At 39.9% G+C, this 17197-nt stretch overlaps 1 protein-coding gene across 1 annotated transcript in view; it reads right to left on the bottom strand.

The window, feature by feature from the left end:
• Positions 1–17197, bottom strand: part of hspg2 (heparan sulfate proteoglycan 2) — a 331901-nt gene that overhangs the window by 45225 nt on the left and 269479 nt on the right. Inside the window, exons 59-62 of the mRNA XM_061902940.1 lie at positions 17003–17137; positions 11830–12011; positions 11562–11757; positions 6092–6271 (exon numbers count right to left, since the gene is read on the bottom strand). Coding sequence (XP_061758924.1) covers positions 6092–6271; positions 11562–11757; positions 11830–12011; positions 17003–17137 — 693 coding nt within the window. The remainder of the gene's footprint in view (positions 1–6091; positions 6272–11561; positions 11758–11829; positions 12012–17002; positions 17138–17197) is intronic.

Here is a 17197-nt window from a genome sequence, read left to right as displayed (position 1 = left end):
TAAAGGAGGATGATTAACACACCTTTCTTACCCGTTGGTACACATTCTAGTTTGAATTTAAACCATGGAGGGTTTGGGGAGAAGGTTTACCATCAAACCTCAGTCTACAATAGCACCATATTTTATAGTTACGGGGAAGACACACCTATAATCATCCAACATTTTGCATACTTAAAAGGGGATGATTAACACACCTTTCTTACCCGTTGGTACATGTTTTAGTTTGAATAAACCAGGGAGGTGCTGGGGAGAAGGTTTACCATCAAACTATGTTACAATACTCAGTCTCCTATAGCACCATATTTTATAGTTACTAGGAAGACACACCTATAATTATCCAATATTTTGCATACTTAGAGGGGGATGATTAACACATCTTTCTTACCTTTTGGGACACGTTTTAGTTTGGATTTAAACCAAAGTATGTTAAAATACTCAGTCCACAATAGCACCTTAATGTATAGTTACTAGGAAGACCCAATTATTATTCTCCAATATTTGCATATTTAAAGGGGCATAATTAACACACCTTTCTTACCCGTTGGTACACATTCTAGTTTGAATTTAAACCACGGAGAGTTTGGGGAGAAGGTTTACTATCAAAGCTCAGTCTACAATAGCACCATATTTTATAGTTACTAGGATGACACAACTATAATTATCCAATATTTTGCATACTTAAAAGGTGATGATTAACACACCTTTCTTACCCGTTGGTACACGTTTTAGTTTGAATTTAAACCATGGAGGCCTTGGGGAGAAGGTTTACCATCAAAGTATGTTAAAATACTTAGTCTACAATAGCACCATATTATATAGTTACTAGGAAGACACAACTATTATTCTCCGATATTTGCATATTTAAAGGGGCATAATTAACTCACCTTTCTTACCTGTTGGTACACTTTTTAGTTTGAATTTAAACCAAAGTATGTCAAAATACTCAGTCCACAATAGCACCATATTTTATAGTTACTGGGAGGACACAACTATAATCATCCAGTATTTTGCATACTTAAAGGGGGATGATTAACACACCTTTGTTACCCGTTGGTACACATTTTAGTTTGAATTTAAACCATGGAGGCGTTTGGGAGAAAGTTTACCACCAAAGAGTGTTACAATACTCAGTCTCCTATAGCACCATATGTTATAGTTACTAAGAAGACAACTATTATTCTCCAATATTTTCATATTTAAAGGGGCATAATTAACACACCTTTCTTACCTGTTGGTACACATTTTAGTTTGAATTTAAACCATGGAGGCGTTGGAGAAGGTTTACCACCAAAGAGTGTTACAATACTCAGTCTCCTATAGCACCATATTTTATAGTTACTAGAAAGACACAACTATTATTCTCCAATATTTGCATATTTAAATGGGGATGATTAACAAACCTTTCTTACCCGTTGGTACACGTTTTAGTTTGAATTTAAACCACAGATTTGGGGAGAAGGTTTACCATCAAAGCTCAGTCTACAATAGCACCATATTTTATAGTTACTAGGAAGACACAACTATTATTCTCCAATATTTGCATATTTAAAGGGGATGATTAACACACCTTTCTTACCCGTTGGTACATGTTTTAGTTTGAATAAACCAGGGAGGTGCTGGGGAGAAGGTTTACCATCAAACTATGTTACAATACTCAGTCTCCCATAGCACCATATTTTATAGTTACTAGGAAGACACAACTATAATCATCCAATATTTTGCATACTTAGAGGGGGATGATTAATACATCTTTTTTACCTTTTGGGACACGTTTTAGTTTGAATTTAAACCTGAGTAAAATACTCAGTCCACAATAGCACCTTAATCTATAGTTACTAGGAAGACCCAATTATTATTCTCCAATATTTGCATATTTAAAGGGGCATAATTAACACACCTTTCTTACCCGTTGGTACACGTTCTAGTTTGAATTTAAACCATGGAGGGTTTGGGGAGAAGGTTTACCATCAAAGCTCAGTCTACAATAGCACCATATTTTATAGTTATGGGGAAAACACACCATAATCATCCAATATTTTGCATACTTAAAAGTGGATGATTAACACACCTTTCTTACCCGTTGGTACATGTTTTAGTTTGAATAAACCAGGGAGGTGCTGGGGAGAAGGTTTACCATCAAACTATGTTACAATACTCAGTCTCCTATAGCACCATATTTTATAGTTACTAGGAAGACACAACTATAATCATCCAATATTTTGCATAATTAGAGGGGGATGATTAATACATCTTTCTTACCTTTTGGGACAGGTTTTAGTTTGAATTTAAACCAGAGTAAAATACTCAGTCCACAATAGCACCTTAATGTATAGTTACTAGGAAGACCCAATTATTGTTCTCCAATATTTGCATATTTAAAGGGGCATAATTAACACACCTTTCTTACCCGTTGGTACACATTCTAGTTTGAATTTAAACCACGGAGAGTTTGGGGAGAAGGTTTACCATCAAAGCTCAGTCTACAATAGCACCATATTTTATAGTTACTAGGAAGACACAACTATAATCATCCAATATTTTGAATACTTAAAGGGGGATAATCAATACACCTTTCTTACCCGTTGGTACATGTTTTAGTTTAAATTTAAACCATGGAGACTGTGGGGAGAAGGTTTACCATCAAAGTATGTTAAAATACTCGGTCTCCAATAGCACCATATTTTATAGTTACTGGAAAGACAACTATTATCATCCAATATTTGCATACTTAAAGGGGCATAATTTTGAAAAAAATGTACCTGTTGGTACATGTTTTAGTTTGAATTTAAACCATGAAGGGGCTGGGGAGAAGGTTTACCATCAAAGTAAGTTAAAATGCTTAGTCTACAATAGCACCATATTTTAAAGTTACTGGAAGAAAAAACTATAATCATTCAATATTTGCATATTTAAAGGGACATAATTAACACACCTTTCTTACCTGTTGGTACACATTTTAGTTTGAATTTAAACCATGGAGGCGTTGGAGAAGGTTTACCACCAAAGAGTGTTACAATACTCAGTCTCCTATAGCACCATATTTTATAGTTACTAGGAAGACACAACTATTATTCTCCAATATTTGCATATTTAAAGGGGCATAATTAACACACCTTTCTTACCTGTTGGTACACATTTTAGTTTGAATTTAAACCATGGAGGCGTTGGAGAAGGTTTACCACCAAAGAGTGTTACAATACTCAGTCTCCTATAGCACCATATTTTATAGTTACTAGGAAGACCCAATTATTATTCTCCAATATTTGCATATTTAAAGGGGCATAATTAACACACCTTTCTTACCCGTTGGTACACGTTCTAGTTTGAATTTAAACCATGGAGGGTTTGGGGAGAAGGTTTACCATCAAAGCTCAGTCTACAATAGCACCATATTTTATAGTTATGGGGAAAACACACCATAATCATCCAATATTTTGCATACTTAAAAGTGGATGATTAACACACCTTTCTTACCCGTTGGTACATGTTTTAGTTTGAATAAACCAGGGAGGTGCTGGGGAGAAGGTTTACCATCAAACTATGTTACAATACTCAGTCTCCTATAGCACCATATTTTATAGTTACTAGGAAGACACAACTATAATCATCCAATATTTTGCATAATTAGAGGGGGATGATTAATACATCTTTCTTACCTTTTGGGACAGGTTTTAGTTTGAATTTAAACCAGAGTAAAATACTCAGTCCACAATAGCACCTTAATGTATAGTTACTAGGAAGACCCAATTATTGTTCTCCAATATTTGCATATTTAAAGGGGCATAATTAACACACCTTTCTTACCCGTTGGTACACATTCTAGTTTGAATTTAAACCACGGAGAGTTTGGGGAGAAGGTTTACTATCAAAGCTCAGTCTACAATAGCACCTTATTTTATAGTTACTAGGATGACACAACTATAATTATCCAATATTTTGCATACTTAAAGGAGGATGATTAACACACCTTTCTTACCCGTTGGTACACGTTCTAGTTTGAATTTAAACCCCAGAGGGTTTGGGGAGAAGGTTTACCATCAAAGCTCAGTCTACAATAGCACCATATTTTATAGTTACTAGGAAGACACAACTATAATCATCCAATATTTTGAATACTTAAAGGGGGATAATCAATACACCTTTCTTACCCGTTGGTACATGTTTTAGTTTAAATTTAAACCATGGAGACTGTGGGGAGAAGGTTTACCATCAAAGTATGTTAAAATACTCGGTCTCCAATAGCACCATATTTTATAGTTACTGGAAAGACAACTATTATCATCCAATATTTGCATACTTAAAGGGGCATAATTTTGAAAAAAATGTACCTGTTGGTACATGTTTTAGTTTGAATTTAAACCATGAAGGGGCTGGGGAGAAGGTTTACCATCAAAGTAAGTTAAAATGCTTAGTCTACAATAGCACCATATTTTAAAGTTACTGGGAAGAAAAAACTATAATCATTCAATATTTGCATATTTAAAGGGACATAATTAACACACCTTTCTTACCTGTTGGTACACATTTTAGTTTGAATTTAAACCATGGAGGCGTTGGAGAAGGTTTACCACCAAAGAGTGTTACAATACTCAGTCTCCTATAGCACCATATTTTATAGTTACTAGGAAGACACAACTATTATTCTCCAATATTTGCATATTTAAAGGGGCATAATTAACACACCTTTCTTACCTGTTGGTACACGTTTTAGTTTGAATTTAAACCATGGAGGCGTTGGGGAGAAGGTTTACCATCAAAGTATGTGAAAATACTCATTCTCCTATAGCACCATATTTCATAGTTACTAAGAAGACACAACTATAATCATCCAATATTTTGCATACTTAAAGGTGGATGATTAACACACCTTTCTTACCCGTTGGTACACATTCTAGTTTGAATTTAAACCTCGGAGAATTTGGGGAGGAGGTTAACCATCTAAGCTCAGTCTACAATAGCACCATATTTTATAGTTACTAGGAAGACACAACTATAATCATCCAATATTTTGCATACTTAAAGGGGGATAATTAACACACCTTTCGTACCTGTTGGGACACGTTTTAGTTTGAATTTAAACCATGGAGGCGTTGGGGAGAAGGTTTACCATCAAAGTATGTGAAAATACTCATTCTCCTATAGCACCATATTTCATAGTTACTAAGAAGACACAACTATAATCATCCAATATTTTGCATACTTAAAGGTGGATGATTAACACACCTTTCTTACCCGTTGGTACACATTCTAGTTTGAATTTAAACCTCGGAGAATTTGGGGAGGAGGTTAACCATCTAAGCTCAGTCTACAATAGCACCATATTTTATAGTTACTAGGAAGACACAACTATAATCATCCAATATTTTGCATACTTAAAGGGGGATGATTAACACACCTTTCGTACCTGTTGGGACACGTTTTAATTTGAATTTAAACCAAAGTATGTGAAAATACTCAGTACACAATAGCACCTTAATGTATAGTTACTGGGAAGACCCAATTATTATCATCTCATATTTGCATATTTAAAGGGGCATAATGAGCACACCTTTCTTGCCTGTTGGTACACAAATGTGCACACAAAGAACATTCCAATTACAAATAGTGTCAAGGCGAGGACTATGGTGTGGTTTGTTTTCCTGAGGTGCAAAGTGATTGGAACGGACATGGCGTGAAGCTAAGGACATCTAACTCAAAAAAGGAACAGACGAAAGGCGCTCTCAACGGAGGTACAAAATTTGGCTATGAAAACAAAACTTGCACTAAGGCAAAACTTTGGTCATAAAACAAAAACTTGCACTATGGCATGAATAACGAAAAACGTACTTGGAGCGCGAAAGGAACAGGGATCATCGGCATGGATAACAAGGTTGTGTCAAGGGTGAGTGGAAAGTGATGTCGCTTGGCTGACTGCCTGGCAACTACAGGCTTAAATAGTGGTGCTTGAAAACAGGTGCGTGAGTCCAAATGAACCAGGTGCGTGACATGACAGGTGTAAACTAATTGGTAGTCATGGAAAAAACAGGAACTAATGGAGTCAAAAACAGAACATAACTAAACAGAACATGACATGACAAATAAAACCACTTACTTTCCACATCGAGCGTAACGGTGACTTCCGTCGTGCCCACGTCGTTGGTGGCGGTGCAAATATATTCCCCGGAGTCCTGGCGACCCACGTTGGGCAGCACCAGTTGCCCGCCCACCACCTTGTGTCGCCAAGGCAGAGGTGAGCGCAACTTGGACCACGTGACGGTTGGAGAGGGGAAACCTTGGACAGTCAAAGTGGAAACACATTTTACTGCTATTGAGGTTTTTATTGTGACAATGTTAGAGGAATATTTTCCACCGTTTAACGCTTTTAAAACCGGTATTCCGATACTTTTCTAAATAAAGTGGACCACAAAAAAAAAATCATTATTGGCTTTATTTTAACAGAAAATCTTTCGGTACATTAAAACATATGTTTGTTATTGCAATGATGTCCTTAAATAAAATAGACAACTTGTCTTTTAGTAGCAAGTAAACAAACAAAGGCTCCTCATTGTCAGGTTCGTCCCTGACAGTTTGGTTATGTTTCAGTTTTTTCCTCTGCATTTGTCTTTGTTTCCTCTGTGTGTGTAGTATTTCCTGTCAGCGCTCTTATTTTGTCTGTTTCCTGTGATTCTCCCTGAGCGCTGTTTCCCCTCAGCTGTGGCTGATTGGCACCTGGCCACACCTGGTGTCAATCAGCCCGCTCCCATTTTAACCTCCTTTCCCATCCAGTCCGGGGTGGATTATTGTCGTTGCTACATGTCATGTCGCTCCTGTCGTGTTGTTTCGTGTCGTGTCATTGCAGCGTAGCGGTAAGCTATATTTCGGTATCTGTTTGTAGCTTACTGTCTTTTGTTCCCTGCTTCGGTTTTGTTTTCATTCTACAAGTAACTACTTCTGTTTTCCTGCTCGCTACCGGCTAGCTTCCACGCTAAGCCCTTTTGTTTTTGCTAGCTTCCATGCTAAGCTCCTTTTGTTTTCTAGCTCCCATGCTAGCTCTTTTAGTTTTGTTATCCGCCTCGTGCGCGCTTTTTGTTTGTACCCTTTGTTTGGTTTTTGTTTTAGTTAAAACATGTTTTCCTACTCAATGCCGGCCTCCTTCTCTGCATCTTGGGGTTCGACACAAACTAACTCTGACACTAATTAGTCTGCAATAACATATGGTGTCATTTACCATTCTTTTATTTTGTCAAAATTATGAGGGACAAACTGTAAAAAATATAAATTATTATTATTAAATCTGCTTATTTTCCCTTTCAACATGTTCTATCTCCACTTCTGTTTAAAATGTAATAATCAATAATTCTTCAGGTTTTTTTTGGATACTTTACATTAGTTTTGGATGATACCACAAATATAGGTATGGATCCGATACCAAGTCGTTACAGGATCATACATTGATCATATTCAAAGTCCTCATGTGTCCAGGTACGTATTTCCTGAGTTATATTTTAGGTCGATAAAAAATATTGATGTTGTCGTAGTAGTATAGACTAGGTACGCGCTTGTAATTGGTATCATTACAGTGGATGTAAGGTGTGGATCCACCCATGGCAAAAACTTATTCGGGTGTTACCATTTAGTGGTCAATTGTACGGAATATGTACTTAACTGTGCAATCTACTAATAAAAGTATCAATCAATCAATCAAAGCGTTTGTTTACATTCAGGCGCGCTAACTTTTGTCAGCGCTGACGCCGGTGAGTTATTGTATCCTACGGTTTGTAGTGAAGCATTTTTAGCTATTCCTCGTCCTCCGGTGATATTAATACTTGTAAGAAACTGACTGTATTTGTCGCCTTGGAGACGAGGATTATTCATTTCAAAGTAGCTAAAATACTGCCGACTGGATGGATGTTAGCTGCTAGCTAGCTAGCCATGTCTTAAATAATCTCCACCTGAGGGCGTTTCAGTGTTATAGCTTCACCTTTATTTTTAGTTTTTAAGGAAAAATGTGTCCATTCTCCCTTTTCTGCCTACACTCTGTCTGCTTGTAAGTACTCTGTGTGTGTGCACTGCCGAACACGCTCCTCTGCTCATAAAACCAGCAATGTATTGACGTGACGATGCCCCGTCATGCCCGTAAAAAAACAACAACAAAAAAACGGTACTATTCAAAAAGAGTATGGTACCATTTTTGATTCATTAGTACCGCGATACTATACTAGTACCGGTATACCGTACAACCCTAGCACACATAAAGGAGGAGAATCTTGCAAGTTAACTCTCAGTTTCGATTCCTGTCAAATTGTGTGGTCAATTACATTAAAAAGAATAACAGAAGTTAAAAGTCTATTAACCAAAAGATTTTATAAAAAGTGAAATGGTTCTTAAAAAAGTCTGGTGGACTGGTCCAAGTCATTCCAAAGTCTGGGGGCTACAGCCTGGAAACGCCAGGTGTCCTCGGGTTTTAAAATGAGTTGTAGGGATCTTAAGGAGACCCTGGCCTGAAGACCACCTTGCAACGCACGGAAAGTTAGGACTAAAGTCTTAAAGTCAATGTGGAGCTTGACTGGAAGCCAATGAAGACTGGATAGAACGGGGGTAATGTGGTTCTGTTGTCGGTGCAAAGTCTGTACAGTCTGAAGTCTCTGAAGAGTGGACTTGTTGGAACAAAATTACTAAAGTCATGAACGCCTGAATGATCATTTCCAGATTCAATTCTGACTTTAGAGCAATTTCCTAGGCGATAAAAACAGTTTTTGGTCAGTTGACGACAGCGACCTTCAAAAGACCTTGACTGATCGGGTTTTAAAATGAGTTTTGGGGATCTTTATGATACTCTGGCCTGAAGACTGCGCCCTGAAGTGTAGGGGCACAACAAATCAGTGGTTTACTGAGTATCTCTACCTTGCAACGCAGGGAAGGTCAGGACTAAAGTCTTAAAGTCAATGTGGAACTTGACTGGAAGCCAATGAAAACTGGATAAAAACGGGGGTAATGTGGTTCTGTTGTCGGTCCAAAGTATGTACAGTCAGAAGTCTCTGAAGAGTGGACTTAGTGGAACAAAATTACAAAAGTGATGAATGATCATTTCCAGATTCGATTCAGACAACAAAATTCTCCCTTTCGAGTTATTTCCTAGGCGATAAAAACAGTTTTTGTTCAGTTGACCACAGCGACACTCAAAAGACCTTGACTGATCGGGTTTTAAAATGAGTTTTGGGGATCTTTATGATACTCTGGCCTGAAGACTTGCCCCTTGAAGTGTAGGGGCACAACAAATCAGTGGTTTACTGAGTATCTCTACCTTGCAACGCAGGGAAGGTCAGGACTGAAGTCTTAAAGTCAATGTGGAACTTGACTGGAAGCCAATGAAAACTGGATAAAAACGGGGGTAATGTGGTTCTGTTGTCGGTCCAAAGTCTGTACAGTCGGAAGTCTCTGAAGAGTGGACTTGTTGGAACAAAATTACTAAAGTCATGAATGTCTGAATGATCATTTCGAGATTCGATTCTGAAAAACAAAGTTCTCACTTCAGAGATATTTCTCAGGCGATAAAAACTGTTTTTGGTCAGTTGACCACAGCGACCCTCAAAAGACCTTGACTGATCGGGTTTTAAATGAGTTTTGGGGACCTTTATGAGACCCTGGCCTGAAGACTGCGCCCTGAAATGTAGGGACACAACAAATCACTGGTTTACTGAGGGGTTCTACCTTGCAACGCACGGAAAGTCAGGACTAAAGTCTTAAACTCAATATGGAACTTGACTGGAAGCCAATGAAGACTGGATAGAACAGGGGTAATGTGGTTCTGTTGTCGGTCCAAAGTCTGTACAGTCTGAAGTCTCTGAAGAGTGGACTTGTTGGAACAAAATTACTAAGTCATGAATGTCTGAAAGATCATTTCGAGATTCGATTCTGACAAACAAAGTTCTCAAATTAGAGCTATTTCTCAGGCGATAAAAACAGTTTTTGGTCAGCTGACCACAGCGACCCTCAAAAGACCTTGACTGATCGGATTTTAAATGAGTTTTGGGGACCTTTATGAGACCCTGGCCTGAAGACTGCGCCCTGAAATGTAGGGACACAGCAAATCAGTGGTTTACTGAGGGGTTCTACCTTGCAACGCACAGAAAGTCAGGACTAAAGTCTTAAACTCAATATGGAACTTGACTGGAAGCCAATGAAGACTGGATAGAACAGGGGTAATGTGGTTCTGTTGTCGGTCCAAAGTCTGTACAGTCTGAAGTCTCTGAAGAGTGGACTTGTTGGAACAAAATTACTAAGTCATGAATGTCTGAAAGATCATTTCGAGATTCGATTCTGACAAACAAAGTTCTCACATTAGAGCTATTTCTCAGGCGATAAAAACAGTTTTTGGTCAGCTGACCACAGCGACCCTCAAAAGACCTTGACTGATCGGATTTTAAATGAGTTTTGGGGACCTTTATGAGACCCTGGCCTGAAGACTGCGCCCTGAAATGTAGGGACACAGCAAATCAGTGGTTTACTGAGGGGTTCTACCTTGCAACGCACAGAAAGTCAGGACTAAAGTCTTAAACTCAATATGGAACTTGACTGGAAGCCAATGAAGACTGGATAGAACAGGGGTAATATGGTTCTGTTGTCGGTCCAAAGTCTGTACAGTCGGAAGTCTCTGAAGAGTTGACCTGTTGGAACAAAATTAATTAAGTCATGAATGTCTGAATGATCATTTCGAGAATCGATTCTGACAAACAAAGTTCTCACTTTAGAGATATTTCTCAGGTGATAAAAACAGTTTTTGGTCAGTTGACCACAGCGACCCTCAAAAGACCTTGACTGATCGGGTTTTAAAATGAGTTTTGGGGATCTTAATGAGACCCTGGCCTGAAGACTGTGCCCTGAAGTGTAGGTGCACAACAAATCAGTGGTTTACTGAGTATCTCTACCTTGCAAGGCACGGAAAGTCAGGACTAAAGTCTTAAACTCAATATGGAACTTGACTGGAAGCCAATGAAGACTGGATAAAACAGGGGTAATGTGGTTCTGTTGTCGGTCCAAAGTCTGTACAGTCGGAAGTCTCTGAAGAGTTGACTTGTTGGAACAAAATTACTTAAGTCATGAACGCCTGAATGATCATTTCGAGATTCGATTCTGACAAACAAAGTTCTCACTTTAGAGATATTTCTCAGGTGATAAAAACAGTTTTTGGTCAGTTAACCACAGCGACCCTCAAAAGACCTTGACTGATCAAACCAAGCCTATGGTTCCTAAGGCAGACACGGATGCACCTAGAGCACCGAGGCAGTTCTTGATCAGACCTTTTGATCAGGACCCATGATCAGAGTTTCGGTTCTGTTAGAATTCATCTGAAGGAATTTCGAAGACAAGCAGTTTTGGAAGCGGGGTACACATTCAAGAACTTAGATACATTGTGAAACTGAGTCATTGAAGGAGCAAAACAATGGTTCTATTGGTTAATTGTTTGTACCGACTACGGTTTTGTGGAATAAATTGTTAAACCTCGGTTCTAGTCACTTAAGGTATCTGTAGAAGAAAAGGATCTGGGAGGACTTGGCCCTCCTGATAGTGTGTTGGCATACCGTGGGCGTCACAGCGTAGGGTCGCCGTGTGTCCTTCCACCACAACCATCAGCGGCTCAGGAACTAACGCTCTCGGCGCGGTGGGCCCTTGGGAGCCCCCCTCCACAATGACCTCCACCCTGGTCTCCGTGCCCCCTTCGTTGTTGCGTGCCGTGCACACGTAGGTGCCGCTGTCTTCCACCCGGGCCGCCAGTATCTGAGCCACAGGAAAAGGTCATCATCATTTTGTGGTCACGACAAGGTCCGGGTGAAGAGTCGGCGTAAGAACCTGCATGACTGCGTTGGACTCCATGGGGACGCGGCTGCTCAGCATCACCTTGCGGTTGCTGTCCAACCTGTGCCAGGAGACCGAAGGCCGAGGCTCCCCTGAAGCCTGGCACTCCAGGTTGATGGGTTCACCTGCTCTGATGCGCAGCGGTCCAACGGGGGTGACAATGGCCACGGGAGATTCTGCGTGCACACAAACAGCGTGTATCTGAGTGACCACTAGGGGGAACCCTAAAGAAAGTGCAGACTGTTGAAATGCCACACCAGGATGAGCTTGAAGAACCGTGTACAAACTGCGAGTGTCCCAGGGTTTGATTCGGAGCAGTCGGAAATCTACCCAAACATTGAACCGTGTGTTATGCTAAGGTGTTCCGAGACCGTGGCCTCTGTCTGTTTCTGTGAATTGGCACTAAACAAATAAAATTCAACCAAATTTCTATCAGTCACGATCTGGGTTTGCCTGGACCACAGGAAGCAGAGTCAATGGCGGCAAATGGACTTTGTTCTGTATTTTGTTTGATTTCCTATCCTGCGCACTTATTTTGTTTTCCTTTTTTTTAGTAGCCTCTTATTTCCGCTATTCTCCAGTCCGGGTGCTGGCTTCCTCGCCTGTCCCTGGTTGCCAATCAGGACACACTTTTTCCTGGTTGCTAATCAGTAGGCTTTATATGCCAGCGCTGTCCTCCTGTGTCCAATTCTGCTTTGCTTCCTTGTTTTGTGGCGACGCAACTCAGCATTTTTTTGGTCTCTGTGCACTCCTTAGCTGCACTATTTTTTTATTGCAGTTTTGTTTAGTAAAGTCTCTGTCTCTGCATCCAACAGGCACAAGACACTGAAACAGGCATAGGTTTGAATTATTCTGATTCAAATCTCATAACTGTTTCCTTGATAAAAACAAGTTAATTCTAAAAAATATATATATATAATAACGAGCGAATCGTTTGAACGACTCTTTGAAAGGAGCGGTTCCTCAAGATCCGGGTCCCCTCAAAGAGCTATGAATCCCATCTTTTATGGCCAGCAGCGTCTAACTGACAACACTGGCTTATGAACCCTCTTGATTGGCAATCAGGGCTAGGTGAGGAAACTGGCCGTCTATTCCATTAATTCATTTTCTACCGCTTATCCCTTTCGGGGTTGCGCAGGGGATGCTGGAGCCTATCTCAGCTGCACTCGGGCGGAAGGCGGGGTACACCCTGGACAAGTCTCCATCACATGGCAGGGCCAACACAGATAGACAGACATCACAGGGTAAAGTTGACAGCAAACAAGAAAACAGGAAGTTTCACCCCCCAAAAAATATATAAGAGCGCATTCTGGAAAAAAACAAAACTGTGTTGCTGAATCTTTTGCAATTTGCTCAATTAATAATGGAGACGTCAAAGAAGAAAGATGTAGGTGGGAAGCGGTGCATTGCGGCCGGCTGTAGCAACACAAACAGAGCCGGTGTTTCCTTGTTTATATTCCCGAAACAATGACTGTGAAGCTTTACTATGGAACAGAGCGGTCAAACGGCAGGTTTCAGTGGGAAAATTGTGGTAATAAGTCGGCTATTATCGTAGACATGAGCAGATAGCTTGCGTCGTTCCTCGTGCACCTGTCAAAGAGGCAGCTGCGGACTCTCTTGCCTACTCCGACCGGCCGCCCCCGAACGGGGGATGCTTCCACCGTGGAGGAGGGGGAAAAAAGTTCAGCCCGGCCCCAACGGCTGCCTTCGCTTCGTCTCGTCGAGAAACGTGGCTTCCCTCAGAGACACTGGTGGTCACCACACCCGTGGTCACACCCCTCCAACTTTCAGGTACCATATTTCTCACTAAAACACTAGTAACACAATAAGCAGATAAGGGATTTTCCAGATTTATCCTAGTAAATGTGTGTAATAACATCTGAATCGCTCCCACTGCCGTCTTTTTTTTCTTTCTAGTCCTTCACTCTAACTTTCCTCATCCACAAATCTTTCATCCTCGCTCAAATTAATGGGGAAATCGTCGCTTTCTCGGTCCGAATCGCTCTCGCTGCTGGTGGCCATGATTGTAAACAATGTGAGGATGTGAGGAGCTCCACAACCCGTGACGTCACGCGCACATCGTCTGCTACTTCCGGTACAGGCAAGGCTTTTTTATTAGCGATTAACGCTGAGCTCACTAACTCCGACTTTTGCCCTGAACTTTTTGTAATTCCTGTGTTTGTATTTCCTCAGGTGGAGGTCAGACTTTTGACCCGGTTTTCCTGGAGCTGATCTTTCGTTAAACTGATTTATTTTCTACAGTGATTTTTTTTGTTATTAAATACAGATTTTTTTACGAATCTGAATATGGATTCTTCTTTTTTTAGAGGCCACAACATGGGGTCCATTTCTGGGCCGCCACATCATTTTATGTGATTCGCTGTCAGTCTTGCCACTGACAGTTTGTTTGTGTTTTAGTTTTTCCTCTGTGTCAGTTTAGTACTCTGACAGAGTTTGTTTGTGACAAACCCCAAGATGCGGAGAAGGAGGCAGGCAAGGAATGAGAAAACATGATTTAATTTAAATCACTAAGACAAAAACAAACAGAGGGTACAACAAAAAGCGCGCACGTGGGCGGATAACAAACAAAAAGGCCTAGCGTGGAAGCTACCAGGTATCTAGCAGGAAAACAAAAGTCGTATTTGTAATAAGAACACAAACTGGAAGCAGGGAACAAAAGACAGTAAGCTAAGAACCGCTATCAAACATAACTTACCGCAACGCTGCATTGACACAACAAGATACGACACGACAGGTAGCAATGTCAAGTAGCAATGACAATAATCCAGCACTGACTGGAGGAACAAAGCAGGTAAAATAGGAGCGGGCTGATTGACACCAGGTGTGGCCAGAAGCCAGTCAGCCACAGCTGAGGGAAAACAGCACACAGGGAGACAAACAGGAAGCTGAACCAAAATAAAAGTGCTGACAGGAACTATAGACAGGAAGTACTATACACACACAGAGGAAAAACTAAAACACAAACAAACTGTCAGTGGCAAGCCTGACATCCGCGAAAGTATGGAATTAAAATGTGTCTTTTCTTACTAAATCAATTTGATTTTCAAAATAAAATACATGCAATTTTTATGGCTTTTAAAATTTTGCAACAAATTTGACACCGTCATACTTTTTGAAAAAATGTTTACGACAATAAAAATAATATCATCTTTACTAGTGATTTTTGAGAAAGTTATCCATCAAATTGTGCACTGTAAAAATAAGGTTAAAAAAAAAACAACTGGTAGCTAATTCGCGAAAAAGAAACAATACAAAACTGTGGTATGGTAAAGTGGTATCGTTTTTCCATTTATAGTAATAGACTGTAAAGACAACAACCGAATATTTTCCAGTAAAAACAGTGGTACGGTTTTCCTTTATGCAATTATATGCTGTAAAAATAAGAACAGTGGGACGGTTTTCCTTTATCCAACTATATGCTGTAAAAACCATTGTAAAAATTTTACGGAAACATTTTGACATCTTAACTGTCAGGTTTTTTAAGTGTTGGATCGAAAAAAAAAAATGTTTGTAGTGTACATGAAAATATGTACAAACACCAAAACCCGTGAAGATGGCACGTTGTGTAAAACGTGAATATAAAACAAATATTTGATGATTTGAAAATCCTTTTCAACTTATATTCAATTGAATAGACTTCAAAGACTAGATACTTAACTTTGGACTGGAAAACTTTGTTATTTTTTGCAAATATTAGCTCATTTGAAATTTGGTGCCTGCAACGTGTTTCAAAAACGCTGGCACAAGTGGCAAAAAAGACAGAGAAAGTCGGGGAATGCTCATCAAACACTTATTTGGAACATCCCACAGGTGAACAGGCTAATTGATAACAGGTGGGTGCCATGATTGGGTGTAAAAGCAGCCTCCATGAAATGCTCAGTCATTCACAAACAAAATTTGTGAACAAATGCGTGAGCAAATTCTCCAACAGTTTAAGAACATTTCTCAACGAGCTATTGCAAGGAATTTAGGGATTTCACCACCTGTAATATTCTCAAAAGGTTCAGAATATCTGGAGAAATTGCTGCACTTAACATTGAATGCCCGTGATCTTGGATCCCTCAGGTGGTACTGCATCAAAAATCGACATCGGTGTGTAAAGGATATCACCACATGGGCTCAGGAACACTTCAGAAAACCACTTTCAGTAACTATAGTTCGTCGCTGCATCTGCAAGTGTAAGTTAAAACTCTACTATGCGAAACGAAATCCATTTATCAACAACACCCAGAAACGCAGCCGGCTTCCCTGTGCCCGAGCTCATCCATTATGGACTGATGCAAAGTGTAAAAGTGTTCTGTGGTCTGATGAGTCCAAATTTCTAATTGTTTTTGGAAACCGTGGACGTCGTGTCTTCCCGAACAAAGAGGAAAAGAACCATCTGGATTATTATGAGCGCTAAAGTTCAAAAGCCAGCATCTGTGATGGTATGGGGGTGTGTTAGTCCTTAAGGCATGGGTAACTTACACATCTGTGATGGCACCATTAATGCTGAAAGGTACATACAGGTTTTGGAGCAACATATGTTGTCATCCAAGCAACGTTATTGTGGACGCCCCTGCTTATTTCAGGAAGACAATGCCAAGTCAGGTGTTAATACAGCGTGGCTTCATAGTAAAAGAGTGCGGGTACTCCCCATGAAAATGTGTGGCGCATTATGAAGCCTAAAATACCACTTAAGCTGTACATCAAGCAAGAATGGTAAATAATTCCACCTGAAAAGCTTCAAAAATTAGTTTCCTCTGTTCCCAAACGTTTACTGAGTGTTGTTAAAAGGAAAGGCCATGTAACACAGTGGTAAAAATGCCCCTGTGATAACTTTTTTGCAATGCGTTGCTGCATTATATTCTAAGTTAATGATTATTTGCAAAATAAACTAGTTTTTTTCAGTCGGAACTTTAAATATCTTTTCTTTGGAGTCTATTTAATTGAATATAAGTTGAAAAGGGTTTGCAGATCATTGTATTCTGATTTTATTTACCATTTATACAATGTGCCAATTTCACTGGTTTTGGGTTTTGTGGATTACTGACTGTTACAAGAGCCAAAACTGCCATATGGCTCTAAGTGACAAAAACGTTCTGACAGCCCTGCTTGACAGGCTAAAAAGACAAAAAATAAATATTGTGGCATGACGTTTGTTCACCTTTCACGATCAAGGACACGATGGTGTGGGTGATGCCAAACAGGTTGCTGGCCACACAGCGGTAAGCTCCGTGATTCGCTGCGTTTGCGTTGGAAATTGTCATCACGGATCCATCAGCACCAATTTGGACATTGTCTGTGGGCAAGAATGACAAATAAATCATTAGATATTGTGGGAATATTCATGCTAATTAAA

Source organism: Nerophis ophidion, linkage group LG06, assembly GCF_033978795.1.
Source record: "Nerophis ophidion isolate RoL-2023_Sa linkage group LG06, RoL_Noph_v1.0, whole genome shotgun sequence".
In the NCBI taxonomy this organism is placed as follows: Eukaryota; Metazoa; Chordata; class Actinopteri; order Syngnathiformes; family Syngnathidae; genus Nerophis; species Nerophis ophidion.
This window is presented reverse-complemented; position numbering and strand designations above follow the sequence as displayed.